At 43.5% G+C, this 19,181-nt stretch overlaps 1 protein-coding gene across 3 annotated transcripts in view; it reads right to left on the bottom strand.

Annotated features, from left to right (window-relative positions):
* LOC103462842 (hexokinase-1-like) overlaps window positions 1-19,181 on the bottom strand; it is a 55,287-nt gene that overhangs the window by 2,370 nt on the left and 33,736 nt on the right. For all 3 annotated transcript variants that reach the window (XM_008405851.3, XM_081605257.1, XM_081605258.1), the window contains exons 10-20: window positions 6,964-7,109; window positions 6,696-6,888; window positions 6,503-6,614; window positions 5,152-5,297; window positions 3,652-3,771; window positions 3,485-3,580; window positions 3,301-3,400; window positions 2,413-2,596; window positions 2,167-2,322; window positions 1,228-1,315; window positions 851-996 (exon numbers count right to left, since the gene is read on the bottom strand). In XM_008405851.3, the coding sequence (XP_008404073.3) occupies window positions 851-996; window positions 1,228-1,315; window positions 2,167-2,322; window positions 2,413-2,596; window positions 3,301-3,400; window positions 3,485-3,580; window positions 3,652-3,771; window positions 5,152-5,297; window positions 6,503-6,614; window positions 6,696-6,888; window positions 6,964-7,109 (1,487 nt within the window). The remainder of the gene's footprint in view (window positions 1-850; window positions 997-1,227; window positions 1,316-2,166; window positions 2,323-2,412; window positions 2,597-3,300; window positions 3,401-3,484; window positions 3,581-3,651; window positions 3,772-5,151; window positions 5,298-6,502; window positions 6,615-6,695; window positions 6,889-6,963; window positions 7,110-19,181) is intronic.

Below are 19,181 nucleotides of genomic sequence, written 5' to 3'. Positions count from 1 at the left end.
CAAATAAGAAAATGTACATTTTATTGTGTAAAACGCAATAACATAGCATCCCTTCAGTGCATGCTTGATCATTGGTAATAATAAATATCATTTGTCATTTGAAATCACATGAATAAAGTGCAGAGCTGATCTGATTTTTATTTTTTGGATTAGCTGATTAATGACTGGATAGCAAAAGGTGCTAAAAGGAGATTTGTTTTTCAGATTTGAACCAAATGAGTAGTTCTGCCTACAAATGTCGCTAGATGATAGATTGTCCCAGACGTGTTTGCGATAAACGGTACTATTGTGTAATGATGTTGTTTTGAGACCATTTTCGAGTAATATAATAGAAATAATGGCACAATAATGCAAGATCACATTCTCAAGGATCAATAACCTTTAAATTCTAATGAACATTTAAAGACTGGAGCTGGAAGACATTTTAAATATACAAAATAAATAAAGGAAACAACAAAAACAACAAATAAAGTGAATTATGAAGCATCTGTATGCAAAATAAGAAAGGGATAGTTGAGCTCAAATCACCAGACTGACGACTTTTATCATTCAGTTTTTGGTAAAAAGGAGAAAGAAAAGAGAAAAATATTAAATCATACAAATGAAAATTATTGAGTTTCTTTTAATTTGTCGTGATTCATAGGCCTAATTCTGGGTTGAACATCACATATCTTAAATACAACGTATATTTTTTTTTTTACCGTTTTGGCTTAATTGCTGCTCTGAGATTGTTGTTCTTTTGTTTTGGTCTGTATACTTCAGATAACAATTAATCAATTGCTAAATTAGTTGACGATTATCTAAATAATCAGAACTAATCTGACTAATCGCGTCGTTATGTCACACTTACTGTGGGTGTAACTTGTAGAGTGTGCCGTCCACTCCCACAGTGATGTTCAGGTGGTCCAGTCCCCGGTTCTCCCGTATCTTATCGACGACAGCTGCCACCCCGGCCCCGCACAGCTGAGCGCCGCGCCGCGACACCGCTCCGCACACCTGCCAGCACAGAGCCTCATCATCCATCACTGCAACATCTAACACACTGGACCAGCTGCCACAGTTTGCAGAAACGGAACGAGGACGTCAATGTTTAAACCCAGAAAACACACGCAGGTCTGTCTGCAACTCCTGCGCTCCCTCAAACACCGTTTCATTCAACGGGATAATAACGAGATTCTGCTGCTCTGGGTTTGAGTTCATGACTGAGTCGGTTCCCGTTCGCCTTACCTCTTTGACAATGATGCTGTCATCACAGGTGCTGTCCAGTCCTAAATGCTGCAGGATGGTTCTCACCTGCAGCAAAGCCAACCTGTCACTGAAGACACAAAACATTATGATCAATTTAAATTAACCAAAACTAGAGCTGGACAACGTCACGATATAAGTGTTTCATATCACTCGATACCAATAATTATTCAGGGTTTCCCCCAGTGTAGTATAAGCCTGGCAGGCCACCAGGCTTCACTTGTGCCCCCACCAGGCTAAGCATTGCTTATTTATTTTATTTTTTTTTAATGTTTGCAATTTTTAAGGCCTTATAGTCGGTATTCAAGCATTAATCTAAATAAAGTTATATTTTCAAATTTCCTGCCCACTTTAAACATTGTTTAACTCATAAACACGGCAGGCCGCTGAACGAATGGCTGCCTTAGCGCCCCAACCACTGGACTTACCAAGTTTTCTGTGGGAAACCCTGTTATTGATCAGTTTGTTTTTTGTTTAAAATATCTAAAACGCTTCCAAACTCTTGACGTCACGTTCCCCGTTTTATCCAGTTTCCTCTGAAGTTGCTGTCCTCATTTTCTCCTTTAACTTCACGCAGATGTTATTTTTGTTTTCATGCCGTTTTGAGGCGCAGTGGAAAAACCTGAAACTGCTGCAGCGCAAGTTACTCAGCAGGTTGTTGCTAGGCAACAAAAGAGAGTTGGCTGTTGCTAGGCAACCAAAGAGAAAGTGGCAACTGTTTGGACTTTAGGAAAAAATAAGAAAATTAGCAGAAATGATTGAAAATTGTTTCAGACATATTTTCTATCGATACTGATCACGTGTCTATTTTTATTGATTTACTGCCGAGCCATAACCAAACCCTTACACGTTTCCTGCAGCTTCCTTTATATTTGTTTCTCCTGCAGATAGAAACCCCCAGACAGGCTGCTTGTGTCTCACCTCTCGATCTGTGAGAGGAACTTTGTTTCAAAGATGCCTCTGGTCTTCAGGGTTTCAGAGATCTGCCCTCTAAACAGGAAGCCTCTCTTGGTCATGTCTATGAGGATGTTCCTCACGATCTCGCCGAGGTACATGCCGCTGATCATCTTCTCATATCTGGAACGTGAAGCACAGGCGTGTAAAAACGCTCCAGAACCGAAACCGTCAGCGAGTGTTTCTGGGAAGGACGGAAATGTTTCTGATCACCTCTGCTTTCCTACGTTAAGGGAGAGGTCATCCACGGCATGGTCGTAGTCCGTCCTGAAGTCGTCAAGGCAACCGTTGTCTCCAAAAGCTCCCCACTCCATGTTGATGCACATGCGTCCCTGATCGCCATCGACCATCTCAATGTTCCTCATCTCCTCCATGTAGCAGGCGTTACTGCCGGTTCCTGCAGCCAAACGCAGATGTAAAGCCGACGCAGCGCAGGGAGATGAATATCGGTCATTCGGCTGCGTTCACACTGCAGCCTGAAGTGTCCCAGTTCTGTTTTTTTTTTTTTTTTTTTGCCGTAATGCAACCTTATATCTGATCTTTTCACGACAGCCTGAAAAACACAGGTTGGATTTTTTTTTTTTTCGAATGCGACTCAGACCACTAGGATATCTGATACGTATCCTATTCAAATGTGACCCAACGTCCGGGTCGCCTTCATCCAAATACTCGACAAACGTCACTATTCTGCGTCTTGATATGCGAAGGCGAGAAGAAAAACAACAACCAAGGCGGACTTTATGAGGGTTAAGTTGTTAATGTGCTGCTCCGGTTGGACAACAACTTCAAATATGTAAGCTAAGCTCCACCTTTGGCCTCCATGTTCACTTCCACCCACAATGCGCATTTCTTCTTCTTTACGGCAGTTGGTAAAACACTGAGCTCGCTCTCTATGTGTGACGTTATTGCGCCCTCTACTGTGCATGCAGGACACCTTCAGGCTGCTTGCAGTTCACACTGGAGAACACATACAAGCCTCGTATGTTCGGAAGTGTGAACAACCACTGCAAAGAAAATCTGATTTGGTAAAAAAAAAAAATTGGAATTGGGTCACTTCAGGCTGCAGTGTGAACGCAGCCTTACACTCGATATGTAACTAACCAGCAATGAGTCCAATCTCACAGGTGGACTCTTCGTAGGCACAGGTCATCATGGTTCCCACTGTGTCGTTGACGATGGCCACCACATCCAGCTCAAACTCCTGAGGAAGCAGGCCGACCCATCATGCTGAGCTACACTCTGAACTACCGCTGTAAACCGAAAGATGCTCATCTTCAAATCTTACCTGGTTTCTCTTAATGGCGTCCCTCAGTAGTCCGACAATGTCTTCAGACTCACAGCCTGTTGCCTTGAAGCCTTTGGTCCAAGTCAACAAGATGCCCTGCATGCAGAAGCGGAGCGTCATGAACTGCTCAGCGACTCCGGAGCAAACGAAGGAGACGCTCTACTCACAGCGTCCAGACCCGTCTGTCGGCAGGGGAAGGAGAAGGTGAAGCCCAGAGGAAGACATGCGGTCTTCATCCCCATGTAGTCCAGGAAGTCACTGATGCAGTGCACTATGTGATCGAACAGCTGCAGCAGGAGAAATCATTATAAATATACAGAACTTGATGAAATAGCTCCATGTTTTCAAAGTTATTTCAGGTTTTCTACCGAGTAAATCACTCCTTTTTATAAACAAAACTAAAAATGTGAGGTGGACATACAAAGATTTTCGGATCAGAAAAACATTTCAATGTCAGACAAGATAACTCCAGAAAAATAAACAATGTTTATATTCATTTAGGCAAAACGGAGAAGAACACGTCCAAATCAGCCTGGACTTAAAAAGTAACTTTCCACTAAACCCAATAACTGCTTGTTCCAGTCTTGGTCACCATAACCAGCATTAACCATTTGCAATAATTCAGGCATTGATCTCAGGGATGCAAAAAAAATGTATCGACTTACAATTAAACGTCAACTAATAGTTTATTAGATGATAAATTAGTTCCAATAATGTACATTTATTCCTTTGTTAGTGTCTGTAGTTTGGCCACCGACCAGCAGAGCCAGTTGATATAGAAATAAAATATCAGCTATCTCAGAACAGGAAAGAGAAACGGTCCTAACAGAGTCCGATGTGGGAGTTTTCTTGATTCCCCAACGTCCCAAAGCTCCTTTGTTATCTATCTGGAAAGAGTTGATAGATGTCAAGGACTTAATTTCTCAACTGAATTTCTTTATATCTGGTTTGTTGTTGCTTTTTGGATCTTTTATGTTTTGCAATCAGACAGATTCTGTTTGAGTGATTTATTGACTCTACAGGTTGGTAATCAACTTGTAGCCCTATAATTATCCCATAAAGCCCAGTTGGTTTAGATTGACTTTTTCCCTCAATTAAATCATCAATGGAAAATTACATTGTATATTAACTCTGGTTACATATATATTAAAGTTATTTTGATGATCTAAAACATTTAAGAGAGACAAGCAAAAAGATCAGAAATCTGTAAATGGAGCAAATACTTTTTCACAACACTGAAAATAATATATTATAGGTCACTGCTGAATAACTCAATCACCAATTTAATCTCACGGTGACTCAGGTAAGGCACAATAAGTTCATCAACAAAAACTAACAGGGAAAAAAATACTGTAAGCCCAGAGAAAAGGTCTTTAAAGGTCTGAACACATGGTGGAAACAAGTTTGACGCTTTGTCGTTTCCACTACATCCACGTTGATATTCACAGCCTTCATCCTCAGAGTGAGGAAGCAGATTAGCCTCAGTCAGTGCAAATCTGTTAAGTTCAAATCTAAGCTTTAAAGATTGTTAACTTGATCCTAATCTGAACCATTCGTAACCAGCAGGCATCCTGTTCCCAGTCCCTTAATCCTCCCAGTATGATCTGGTAAACAGGAACTGAGGCTAAAGCTTTTCACCAATCCTTGGATCTCCTCAGGGATCTCACCTCTTCTCCTGTGCCCTGCATCACTTCAAGAGGAATCGCGTAAATCTTGTTGTGCATCTCCACCGATTTCTTCCCGGAGCGAATCTTGACCAGCAGAACTCGAAAGTTGGTTCCCCCCAAATCCAGAGCCAGGAAATCCCCGTTCTCTGCACGCGTGTGGAAATGTAAGAATGAACAAACAAGCAGCAAAAACAGCCGTGCTTGTGATAAACGGCACAGAGACTTTAGCATTAAAAAGAGCAGAAATTAAAACTTGATCACAGAGATGGTACCCTGTAAAGTTTGAAAGGTTAAAGTTGATAAAAGTTTAACAGAAAGTATGAGAGGTACGAGCTCAGGCTAAACTGACACAAAGACGATTTTTAATCTGAGTAGGAGGGCTGAAACGATTAATTGGATTAATTGTGATTAATTGATTATGAAAATAATCGTCAACTAATTTAGTAATCAATTAACTGCTAACTGAAGCATACAGACATGAAAAAGGCCATTTATTGAAAGAACAACAAACTCAGTTCAGTAATTTAGCCAAAACTGTAAATATATATACAGTATATATATATTACAAACCTTTGTTTGTAAATATATTCAACCAAAAACTTCTTCACTTTGTTAAAATTACTGTAAAACAAAATCTCCTATTAAGCTCCATTTTCTATCCAATTGTTAATGGGTTAATCCAAGAAATAGTCAGATTAGCTCCAAACTGATGTTAAAGTGAGCAGAGCTGAGCTTTTACGTGTAGTGGTAGTTGTATTTTTTAGCTGTATATCCTTTGCCACAAAAGATCAATGCTATGCTATTGCATTTTAGGCAGTAAAAGGTTTGTTTAATAATAAAATATTTTAAAAAGCAGTAAATGTTTGCCAGAAAAAAAAATTCTAGAAAAAACTTTGGAAAGTTTGAAAAGTCAAAAATCTGCTTAAAAAAATGAAATTTTGTGACTAATATCAGGAACTTCCTAGAAAAAAATGTGAATATTTCTGAGTTCCAAAAGTCACATGTTGTTTTTTTTACTTTTTTGGTTAAAATGTACTCCTCTGTTGTTTTTTTTCTATGCAAAAAGGTCCTAATGCACTGTAATACCTTTCTCTGCTTATTGGGTTTAAGGATTTTTTCTTGATTTGTTTTGCCTTGTTGTGCAGCATGTGGGTCCAACTATTCTTGTTTTAAATGTGATTCATAATAAACTGAAATTTACATTAAAAAATGTTTACTCACCCATTTAAAAAGGTAGTTAAATTATTTGCAATGTATAAAAAAAAGGTTTAAATGAAAAATCAGCAGGATTTAATCCATCAGAATGATACACAGATTAACCGACTACGTCGAAGCCGTGAGTGAGCGTTACCTGTGCCGTCAGGTGTGCTACGGACGTACGAGGGCAGCATTCTGACGACTGCGACGTCCTGCGTGCTTTTCGAAAGGCCTTTCTGCATCTCTGCCCTCATTCTGTTTTTCACCTAAAACCCACACAAACGTCAGCTAAACGAACTGGGAAAGAGTCGCAGACGCCGATGGCGGCGGCGGGACTCTCCCCTCACCTCCAGCAGCTGCTCCGTCGTCATGCGGAACTTGGACAGAATCTTGCCGATTTCCTGGGTCTGTTCGGCGAGTCTGTAGGCCACGGCCGTTACCATGGCAGCCCCTTTCCCGCTGCCGCTCTCTGACAGGAGGAACCGGACGTCGCAGTCAGGGACCAAACGTCGGACGGTCTTATGTAGGCGCCGAGCGTAGCTTCAAACGGACAGAGAACGTCAGTCTGAATAATCTTTTTATAAACTGAGCGGGTGTGTGTATCGACACACTCACTGTGGGTGCATCTTGTACAGAGAGCCGTCGATGCCCACGGTGGTTTTGAGTCGCACCCCTCCCTTGTTCTCCTTCAGCCGCAGCAGGATGCCGGACAGGGCAGCAGCTACCAGGTTGGCGGAGCGATGAGAGACGATGGAACAAACCTAAAGGACCGAAACCAAAGATAGCAAGATGCTCATGCAGCAGCTGAGTGCACCTGTGAAAAATCCTTAAAATGAACATTTACTACATGTAAAACCAGAGAAGGATTCTTGTAGAACTGGGGGTCAAACTAATTTTTATACCTGGGCCACTTCAGGATCGTAAATATCCTTCAAGGGCCTCTTAAATGTACCGATACCTGTTAATCTGTGGAAGTGTTTTCTCTAAAAATGTAATATTTAACATATTTCACAATGAAAATTAACACCATGCAAAAAACTGATTTGATTTTTATGAGCCTCCAAAGAAGCGGTGCCCAAAGTGGGGCGTGGGGGACATTTGGGCCATTGGACTGAGTTTGTGTGTAAACGTTGCATTATTAAGTCTATAATGAGCATTTTAATGCAAAGTTCTATTAAAATTAGCATTAGAAATTAAGTAAGTGTCATTACTTACTTAATGACACTTCATGACAAATGTAAACATTTATGAAGACTCCTTAATGTTTATGACATATTTTATATCGTGTTTATGAAAGATGTTGTGTCATGTTTATGACAGACGTGTTGTGTTCATGACAGATGCTGTTTCGTGTTCGTGACAGAAGCTGTGTCGCGCTTGTGACAGACGCTGTTTCGTGTATATGACAGACACTGTGTTGTGTTCATGAAACATTTTGTCGTGTTTATGACAGACGTGTCGTGTTCATGACAGACGCTGTATCGTGTTTATGACAGATGTGTCGTGTTTATGACAGACGTGTCGTGTTTATGACAGACGCTGTATCGTGTTTATGACAGACGTGTCGTGTTTATGACAGACGTGTCGTGTTTATGACAGATGTGTCGTGTTTATGACAGACGTGTCGTGTTTATGACAGACGCTGTATCGTGTTTATGACAGACGTGTCGTGTTTATGACAGACGTGTCGTGTTTATGACAGACGCTGTATCGTGTTTATGAAACATTTTGTCGTGTTTATGACAGACGTGTCGTGTTTATGACAGAGACTGTGTTGTGTTCATGACAGACGCTGTGTCGTGTTTATGACAGACGCTGTATCGTGTTTATGACAGATGTGTCGTGTTTATGACAGACGTGTCGTGTTCATGACAGATGCTGTTTCGTGTTCGTGACAGACACTGTGTCGCGCTTGTGACAGACGCTGTTTCGTGTATATGACAGACACTGTGTTGTGTTCATGAAACATTTTGTCGTGTTTATGACAGACGTGTCGTGTTTATGACAGACGCTGTGTCGTGTTTATGACAGACGTGTCGTGTTTATGACAGACGCTGTATCGTGTTTATAAAACATTTTGTCGTGTTTATGACAGACGTGTCGTGTTTATGACAGAGACTGTGTTGTGTTCATGACAGACGCTGTGTCGTGTTTATGACAGACACTGTGTCGTGTTTATGACACATTGTGTCGTGTTTGACAGACAGTGTTGTGTTCATGACAGACACTGTGTCGTGTTTATGACAGACGCTGTGTCGTGTTTATGACACATTGTGTCGTGTTTGACAGACAGTGTCGTGTTTATGACAGACACTGTGTCGTGTATATGACAGACACTGTGTTGTGTTCATGAAACATTTTGTCGTGTTTATGACAGACGTGACGTGTTTATGACAGACACTGTGTTGTGTTCATGAAACATTTTGTAGTGTTTATGACAGACGCTGTGTCGTGTTTATGACAGACACTGTGTCGTGTATATGACAGACACTGTGTTGTGTTCATGAAACATTTTGTCGTGTTTGACATGTTGTGTCGTGTATGACAGACACTGTGTTGTGTTCATGAAACATTTTGTCGCGTTTATGACGGACGTGTCGTGTTCATGACAGAAGCCGTTTCGTTTTCGTGACAGACGCTGTGTCGTGCTTGTGACAGACGTGTCGTGTTTATGAAAGACGTGTCGTGCTTGTGAAACGCTGTGTCGTGTTTTTGACAGACGCTGTGTCGTGTTTATGACAGACGCTGTATCTTGTTCATGACAGTTGCTGTTTCGTGTTTATGAAAGACGTGTCGTGTTTATGACAGACACTGTGTTGTGCTCATGAAACATTTGTCGTGTTTATGACAGACGCTGTGTCGTGTTCATGACACATTGTGTCGTGTTTCACAGACATTGTGTCGTGTTTATGACAGACACTGTCGTGTTTATGACAGACACTGTGTCGTGTATATGACAGACACTGTGTCGTGTTTATGACAGACACTGTGTCGTGTATATGACAGACACTGTGTCGTGTATATGACAGACACTGTGTTGTGTTCATGAAACATTTTGTCGTGTTTATGACAGACGTGTCGTGTTTATGACAGACGCTGTGTCGTGTTTATGACAGACGCTGTGTCGTGTTTATGACAGACACTGTGTCGTGTTTATGACAGACACTGTGTCGTGTTTATGACAGACACTATCTCGTGTTCATGACACATTGTGTCGTGTTTATGACATGTTGTGTCGTGTTTATGACAGACGCTGTATCTTGTTTATGACAGACGCTGTTTCGTGTTTATGACAGACGTGTAGTGTTTATGACAGACGCTGTTTCGTGTTTATGACAGACGTGTCGTGTTTATGACAGACGCTGTGTCGTGTTTATGACAGACGCTGTATCTTGTTTATGACAGACGCTGTATCTTGTTTATGACAGACGCTGTTTCGTGTTTATGACAGACGTGTAGTGTTTATGACAGACACTGTTTCGTGTTTATGACAGACGTGTCGTGTTCATGACAGATGCTGTTTCGTGTTTATGACAGACGCTGTGTCGTGTTCATGACAGACGCTGTGTTGTGTTTAGGACAGACGCTGTATCTTGTTTATGACAGACGCTGTATCTTGTTTATGACAGACGCTGTTTCGTGTTTATGACAGACGTGTAGTGTTTATGACAGACACTGTTTCGTGTTTATGACAGACGTGTCGTGTTCATGACAGATGCTGTTTCGTGTTTATGACAGACACTGTGTTGTGTTCATGAAACATTTGTCGTGTTTATGACAGACGTGTCGTGTTTATGACAGACGCTGTTTCGTGTTTATGACAGACGTGTCGTGTTTATGACAGACGCTGTTTCGTGTTTATGACAGACGTGTCGTGTTCATGACACATTGTATCGTGTTTATGACAGACGTGTCGTGTTCATGACACATTGTATCGTGTTTATGACAGACGTGTTGTGTTCATGACAGATGCTGTTACGTGTTCGTGACACACGCTGTTCGCGCTTGTGACAGACGCTGTTTCGTGTATATGACAGACACTGTGTTGTGTTCATGAAACATTTTGTCGTGTTTATGACAGACGCTGTGTCGTGTTTATGACAGACACTGTGTTGTGTTCATGAAACATTTTGTCGTGTTTGACATGTTGTGTCGTGTATGACAGACACTGTGTTGTGTTCATGAAACATTTTGTCGCGTTTATGACGGACGTGTCGTGTTCATGACAGAAGCTGTTTCGTTTTCGTGACAGACGCTGTGTCGTGCTTGTGACAGACGTGTCGTGTTTATGAAAGACGTGTCGTGCTTGTGAAACGCTGTGTCGTGTTTTTGACAGACGCTGTGTCGTGTTTATGACAGACGCTGTATCTTGTTCATGACAGTTGCTGTTTCGTGTTTATGAAAGACGTGTCGTGTTTATGACAGACACTGTGTTGTGCTCATGAAACATTTGTCGTGTTTATGACAGACGTGTCGTGTTTATGACAGACGCTGTTTCGTGTTTATGACAGACGCTGTGTCGTGTTCATGACAGACGCTGTGTCGTGTTTATGACAGACGCTGTGTCGTGTTCATGACAGACGCTGTGTCGTGTTTAGGACAGACGCTGTATCTTGTTTATGACAGACGCTGTATCTTGTTTATGACAGACGCTGTATCTTGTTTATGACAGACGCTGTTTCGTGTTTATGACAGACGTGTAGTGTTTATGACAGACACTGTTTCGTGTTTATGACAGACGTGTCGTGTTCATGACAGATGCTGTTTCGTGTTTATGACAGACACTGTGTTGTGTTCATGAAACATTTGTCGTGTTTATGACAGACGTGTCGTGTTTATGACAGACGCTGTTTCGTGTTTATGACAGACGTGTCGTGTTTATGACAGACGCTGTTTCGTGTTTATGACAGACGTGTCGTGTTCATGACACATTGTATCGTGTTTATGACAGACGTGTTGTGTTCATGACAGATGCTGTTACGTGTTCGTGACAGACGCTGTTTCGCGCTTGTGACAGACGCTGTTTCGTGTATATGACAGACACTGTGTTGTGTTCATGAAACATTTTGTCGTGTTTATGACAGACACTGTGTCGTGTTTATGACAGACGTGTCGTGTTTATGACAGACACTGTGTTGTGTTTATGACAGACGCTGTGTCGTGTTTATGACAGACGCTGTATCTTGTTCATGACAGTTGCTGTTTCGTGTATATGACACTGTGTTGTGTTCATGAAACATTTTGTCGTGCTTGTGACAGACATGTCGTGTTCGTGACAGACGCTGTTTCGCGCTTGTGACAGACGCTGTTTCGTGTATATGACAGACACTGTGTTGTGTTCATGAAACATTTTGTCGTGTTTATTACAGACGCTGTGTCGTGTTTATGACAGACACTGTGTCGTGTTTATGAAACATTTTGTCGTGTTTATGACAGACGTGTCGGGTTTATGACAGACGCTGTGTCGTGTTTATGACAGACACTGTCGTGTTTATGACACATTGTGTCGTGTTTATGACATGTGTCGTGTTAAGTACAGACGCTGTATCTTGTTCATGACAGTTGCTGTTTCGTGTTTATGACAGACGTGTCGTGTTTATGACAGACGCTGTATCTTGTTCATGACAGTTGCTGTTTCGTGTTTATGACAGACGTGTCGTGTTTATGACAGACACTGTGTTGTGTTCATGAAACATTTTGTCGTGTTTATGACAGACGTGTCGTGTTTATGCCAGACACCTTGTCGCGTTTATGACCGACGTGTCGTGTTCATGACAGAAGCTGTTTCGTTTTCGTGACAGACGCTGTGTCGTGCTTGTGACAGACGTGTCGTGTTTATGAAAGACGTGTCGTGCTTGTGACAGAGGCTGTGTCGTGTTTATGACAGACGCTGTATCTTGTTCATGACAGTTGCTGTTTCGTGTTTATGACGGACGTGTCGTGTTCATGACAGAAGCTGTTTCGTGTTTATGACAGACGTGTCGTGTTCATGACAGATGCTGTTTCGTGTTCGTGACAGACACTGTGTCGCGCTTGTGACAGACGCTGTTTCGTGTATATGACAGACACTGTGTTGTGTTCATGAAACATTTTGTCGTGTTTGTGACAGACGCTGTGTCGTGCTTGTGACCGACGCTGTGTCGTGCTTGTGACAGACGCTGTGTCGTGCTTGTGACAGACGCTGTGTCGTGCTTGTGACAGACGCTGTGTCGTGCTTGTGACAGACGCTGTGTCGTGTTTGTGACAGACGTTGTTTCGTGTTTATGACAGACGCTGTTTCGTGTTTATGACAGACGCTGTTTCGTGTTTATGACAGACGCTGTTTCGTGTTTATGACAGACGCTGTTTCGTGTTTATGACAGATGCTGTGTCGTGGTTGTGACAGACGTTGTTTCGTGTTTATGACAGACGCTGTGTCGCGCTTGTGACAGACGCTGTTTCGCGTTTGTGACAGACGCTGTTTCGTGTTTATGACAGACGCTGTGTCGCGCTTGTGACAGACGCTGTTTCGTGTTTATGACAGACGCTATGTCGCGCTTGTGACAGACGCTATGTCGCGCTTGTGACAGACGCTGTTTCGTGTTTATGACAGACGCTGTTTCGTGTTTATGACAGATGCTGTGTCGTGGTTGTGACAGACGTTGTTTCGTGTTTATGACAGACGCTGTTTCGTGTTTATGACAGACGCTGTTTCGTGTTTATGACAGACGTGTCGTGTTTATGACAGACGCTGTTTCGTGTTTATTACAGACGCTGTGTCGTGCTTGTGACAGACGCTGTGTCGTGCATGTGACAGACACTGTGTCGTGATTATGACAGACGACAGACGCTGTGTCGTGTTTATGACAGACGCTGTTGTGTTCATGAAACATTTTGTCGTGTTTATGACAGACGTGTCGGGTTTATGACAGACACTGTGTTGTGTTCATGAAACATTTTCTCTTGTTTATGACAGACGTGTCGGGTTTATGACAGACGCTGTTTTGTGTTTATTACAGACGCTGTGTCGTGCTTGTGACAGACGCTGTGTCGTGCAAGTGACAGACACTGTGTCGTGATTATGACAGACGACAGACGCTGTGTCGTGTTTATGACAGACGCTGTTGTGTTCATGAAACATTTTGTCGTGTTTATGACAGACGTGTCGGGTTTATGACAGACACTGTGTTGTGTTCATGAAACATTTTCTCTTGTTTATGACAGACGTGTCGGGTTTATGACAGACACTGTCTCATGTTCATGACACATTGTGTCGTGTTCATGACAGTTGCTGTTTCGTGTTTATGAGACGTGTCGTGTTTATGACAGACACTGTGTCGTGTTTATGAAACATTTTGTCGTGTTTATGACAGACGCTGTTTCGTGTTTATGACAGACGTGTCGTGTTTATGACAGACGCTGTTTCGTGTTTATGACAGACGTGTCGTGTTCATGACACATTGTATCGTGTTTATGACAGACGTGTTGTGTTTATGACAGACGTGTTGTGTTCATGACAGACGCTGTTTCGTGTTCGTGACAGACGCTGTGTCGCGCTTGTGACAGACGCTGTTTCGCGTTTGTGACAGACGCTGTGTCGCGTTTGTGACAGACGCTGTGTCGTGTTTGTGACAGACGTTGTTTCGTGTTTATGACAGACGCGGTTTCGTGTTTATGACAGACGCTGTGTCGTGTTTATGACAGACGTGTTGTGTTCATGAGAGATGCTGTTTCGTGTTCGTGACAGACGCTGTGTCGTGCTTGTGACAGACGCTGTGTCGTGCTTGTGACAGACGCTGTGTCGTGCTTGTGACAGACGCTGTGTTGTTTTTATTACAGACGCAGTGTAGTGCTTGTGACAGACGCTGTGTCGTGTTTATGACAGACGCTCTGTCGAGTTTATGACAGATACTGTGTTGTGTTCATGAAACATTTTGTCGTGTTTATGACAGACGTGTCGTGCTTGTGACAGACGCTGTGTCGTGCTTGTGACCGACGCTGTGTCGTGCTTGTGACCGACGCTGTGTCGTGTTTATTACAGACGCTGTGTCGTGCTTGTGACAGACGCTGTGTCGTGCATGTGACAGACACTGTCGTGATTATGACAGACGACAGACGCTGTGTCGTTTTTATGACAGACGACAGACGCTGTGTCGAGTTTATGACAGACACTGTTGTGTTCATGAAACATTTTGTCGTTTATGACAGACGTGTCGGGTTTATGACAGACGCGGTGTCGAGTTTATGACAGACGCTGTTTCGTGCTTGTGACAGACGCTGTGTCGTGTTTATGACAGACGCTGTTTCGTGTTTATGACAGACGTGTCGTGTTCATGACAGATGCTGTTTCGTGTTCGTGACAGACACTGTGTCGCGCTTGTGACAGACGCTGTGTTGTGTTGATGAAACATTTTGTCGTGTTTATGACAGACGTGTCGTGCTTGTGACAGACGCTGTGTCGTGCTTTTGACAGACGCTGTGTCGTGCTTGTGACAGACGCTGTTTCGCGTTTGTGACAGACGCTGTTTCGTGTTTATGACAGACGCTGTGTCGCGCTTGTGACAGACGCTGTTTCGTGTTTATGACAGACGCTGTGTCGCGCTTGTGACAGACGCTGTTTCGTGTTTATGACAGACGCTGTTTCGTGTTTATGACAGATGCTGTGTCGTGGTTGTGACAGACGTTGTTTCGTGTTTATGACAGACGCTGTTTCGTGTTTATGACAGACGCTGTTTCGTGTTTATGACAGACGTGTCGTGTTTATGACAGACGCTGTTTCGTGTTTATTACAGACGCTGTGTCGTGCTTGTGACAGACGCTGTGTCGTGCATGTGACAGACACTGTGTCGTGTTCATGGACACATTGTGTGTCGTGTTCATGACAGTTGCTGTTTCGTGTTTATGAGACGTGTCGTGTTTATGACAGACACTGTGTCGTGTTTATGAAACATTTTGTCGTGTTTATGACAGACGCTGTTTCGTGTTTATGACAGACGTGTCGTGTTTATGACAGACGCTGTTTCGTGTTTATGACAGACGTGTCGTGTTCATGACACATTGTATCGTGTTTATGACAGACGTGTTGTGTTTATGACAGACGTGTTGTGTTCATGACAGACGCTGTTTCGTGTTCGTGACAGACGCTGTGTCGCGCTTGTGACAGACGCTGTTTCGCGTTTGTGACAGACGCTGTGTCGCGTTTGTGACAGACGCTGTGTCGTGTTTGTGACAGACGTTGTTTCGTGTTTATGACAGACGCTGTTTCGTGTTTATGACAGACGCTGTGTCGTGTTTATGACAGACGTGTTGTGTTCATGAGAGATGCTGTTTCGTGTTCGTGACAGACGCTGTGTCGTGCTTGTGACAGACGCTGTGTCGTGCTTGTGACAGACGCTGTGTCGTGCTTGTGACAGACGCTGTGTTGTTTTTATTACAGACGCTGTGTAGTGCTTGTGACAGACACTGTGTCGTGATTATGACAGACGACAGACGCTGTGTCGTGTTTATGACAGACGCTCTGTCGAGTTTATGACAGATACTGTGTTGTGTTCATGAAACATTTTGTCGTGTTTATGACAGACGTGTCGTGCTTGTGACAGACGCTGTGTCGTGCTTGTGACCGACGCTGTGTCGTGCTTGTGACCGACGCTGTGTCGTGTTTATTACAGACGCTGTGTCGTGCTTGTGACAGACGCTGTGTCGTGCATGTGACAGACACTGTCGTGATTATGACAGACGACAGACGCTGTGTCGTTTTTATGACAGACGACAGACGCTGTGTCGAGTTTATGACAGACACTGTTGTGTTCATGAAACATTTTGTCGTTTATGACAGACGTGTCGTGTTTATGACAGACGCTGTATCTTGTTCATGACAGTTGCTGTTTCGTGTTTATGACAGACGTGTCGTGTTTATGACAGACACTGTGTTGTGTTCATGAAACATTTTGTCGTGTTTATGACAGACGTGTCGTGTTTATGCCAGACACCTTGTCGCGTTTATGACCGACGTGTCGTGTTCATGACAGAAGCTGTTTCGTTTTCGTGACAGACGCTGTGTCGTGCTTGTGACAGACGTGTCGTGTTTATGAAAGACGTGTCGTGCTTGTGACAGAGGCTGTGTCGTGTTTATGACAGACGCTGTTTCGTGTTTATTACAGACGCTGTGTCGTGCTTGTGACAGACGCTGTGTCGTGCATGTGACAGACACTGTGTCGTGATTATGACAGACGACAGACGCTGTGTCGTGTTTATGACAGACGCTGTTGTGTTCATGAAACATTTTGTCGTGTTTATGACAGACGTGTCGGGTTTATGACAGACACTGTGTTGTGTTCATGAAACATTTTCTCTTGTTTATGACAGACGTGTCGGGTTCATGACAGACGCTGTTTTGTGTTTATTACAGACGCTGTGTCGTGCTTGTGACAGACGCTGTGTCGTGCATGTGACAGACACTGTGTCGTGATTATGACAGACGACAGACGCTGTGTCGTGTTTATGACAGACGCTGTTGTGTTCATGAAACATTTTGTCGTGTTTATGACAGACGTGTCGGGTTTATGACAGACACTGTGTTGTGTTCATGAAACATTTGTCTTGTTTATGACAGACGTGTCGGGTTTATGACAGACACTGTCTCATGTTCATGACACATTGTGTCGTGTTCATGACAGTTGCTGTTTCGTGTTTATGAGACGTGTCGTGTTTATGACAGACACTGTGTCGTGTTTATGAAACATTTTGTCGTGTTTATGACAGACGCTGTTTCGTGTTTATGACAGACGTGTCGTGTTTATGACAGACGCTGTTTCGTGTTTATGACAGACGTGTCGTGTTCATGACACATTGTATCGTGTTTATGACAGACGTGTTGTGTTTATGACAGACGTGTTGTGTTCATGACAGACGCTGTTTCGTGTTCGTGACAGACGCTGTGTCGCGCTTGTGACAGACGCTGTTTCGCGTTTGTGACAGACGCTGTGTCGCGTTTGTGACAGACGCTGTGTCGTGTTTGTGACAGACGTTGTTTCGTGTTTATGACAGACGCTGTTTCGTGTTTATGACAGACGCTGTGTCGTGTTTATGACAGACGTGTTGTGTTCATGAGAGATGCTGTTTCGTGTTCGTGACAGACGCTGTGTCGTGCTTGTGACAGACGCTGTGTCGTGCTTGTGACAGACGCTGTGTCGTGCTTGTGACAGACGCTGTGTTGTTTTTATTACAGACGCTGTGTAGTGCTTGTGACAGACACTGTGTCGTGATTATGACAGACGACAGACGCTGTGTCGTGTTTATGACAGACGCTCTGTCGAGTTTATGACAGATACTGTGTTGTGTTCATGAAACATTTTGTCGTGTTTATGACAGACGTGTCGTGCTTGTGACAGACGCTGTGTCGTGCTTGTGACCGACGCTGTGTCGTGCTTGTGACCGACGCTGTGTCGTGTTTATTACAGACGCTGTGTCGTGCTTGTGACAGACGCTGTGTCGTGCATGTGACAGACACTGTCGTGATTATGACAGACGACAGACGCTGTGTCGTTTTTATGACAGACGACAGACGCTGTGTCGAGTTTATGACAGACACTGTTGTGTTCATGAAACATTTTGTCGTTTATGACAGACGTGTCGGGTTTATGACAGACGCGGTGTCGAGTTTATGACAGACGCTGTTTCGTGCTTGTGACAGACGCTGTGTCGTGTTTATGACAGACGCTGTTTCGTGTTTATGACAGACGTGTCGTGTTTATTAAAGACGCTGTTTCGTGTTTATGACAGACGTGTCGTGTTCATGACAGATGCTGTTTCGTGTTCGTGACAGACACTGTGTCGCGCTTGTGACAGACGCTGTGTTGTGTTGATGAAACATTTTGTCGTGTTTATGACAGACGTGTCGTGCTTGTGACAGACGCTGTGTCGTGCTTTTGACAGACGCTGTGTCGTGCTTGTGACAGACGCTGTTTCGCGTTTGTGACAGACGCTGTTTCGTGTTTATGACAGACGCTGTGTCGCGCTTGTGACAGACGCTGTTTCGTGTTTATGACAGACGCTGTGTCGCGCTTGTGACAGACGCTGTTTCGTGTTTATGACAGACGCTGTTTCGTGTTTATGACAGATGCTGTGTCGTGGTTGTGACAGACGTTGTTTCGTGTTTATGACAGACGCTGTTTCGTGTTTATGACAGACGCTGTTTCGTGTTTATGACAGACGTGTCGTGTTTATGACAGACGCTGTTTCGTGTTTATTACAGACGCTGTGTCGTGCTTGTGACAGACGCTGTGTCGTGCATGTGACAGACACTGTTGTGTTCATGAAACATTTTGTCGTGTTTATGACAGACGTGTCGGGTTTATGACAGACACTGTGTTGTGTTCATGAAACATTTTCTCTTGTTTATGACAGACGTGTCGGGTTTATGACAGACGCTGTGTCGTGTTTATGACAGACACTGTCTCATGTTCATGACACATTGTGTCGTGTTCATGACAGTTGCTGTTTCGTGTTTATGAGACGTGTCGTGTTTATGACAGACACTGTGTCGTGTTTATGAAACATTTTGTCGTGTTTATGACAGACGCTGTTTCGTGTTTATGACAGACGTGTCGTGTTTATGACAGACGCTGTTTCGTGTTTATGACAGACGTGTCGTGTTCATGACACATTGTATCGTGTTTATGACAGACGTGTTGTGTTTATGACAGACGTGTTGTGTTCATGACAGACGCTGTTTCGTGTTCGTGACAGACGCTGTGTCGCGCTTGTGACAGACGCTGTTTCGCGTTTGTGACAGACGCTGTGTCGCGTTTGTGACAGACGCTGTGTCGTGTTTGTGACAGACGTTGTTTCGTGTT

Source organism: Poecilia reticulata, chromosome 3, assembly GCF_904066995.2.
Source record: "Poecilia reticulata chromosome 3, P_reticulata-male-v2, whole genome shotgun sequence".
Lineage (NCBI taxonomy): Eukaryota > Metazoa > Chordata > Actinopteri > Cyprinodontiformes > Poeciliidae > Poecilia > Poecilia reticulata.
Note: the sequence above shows the minus strand (reverse complement) of the source record. Positions and strands in the feature narration are given on the sequence as shown.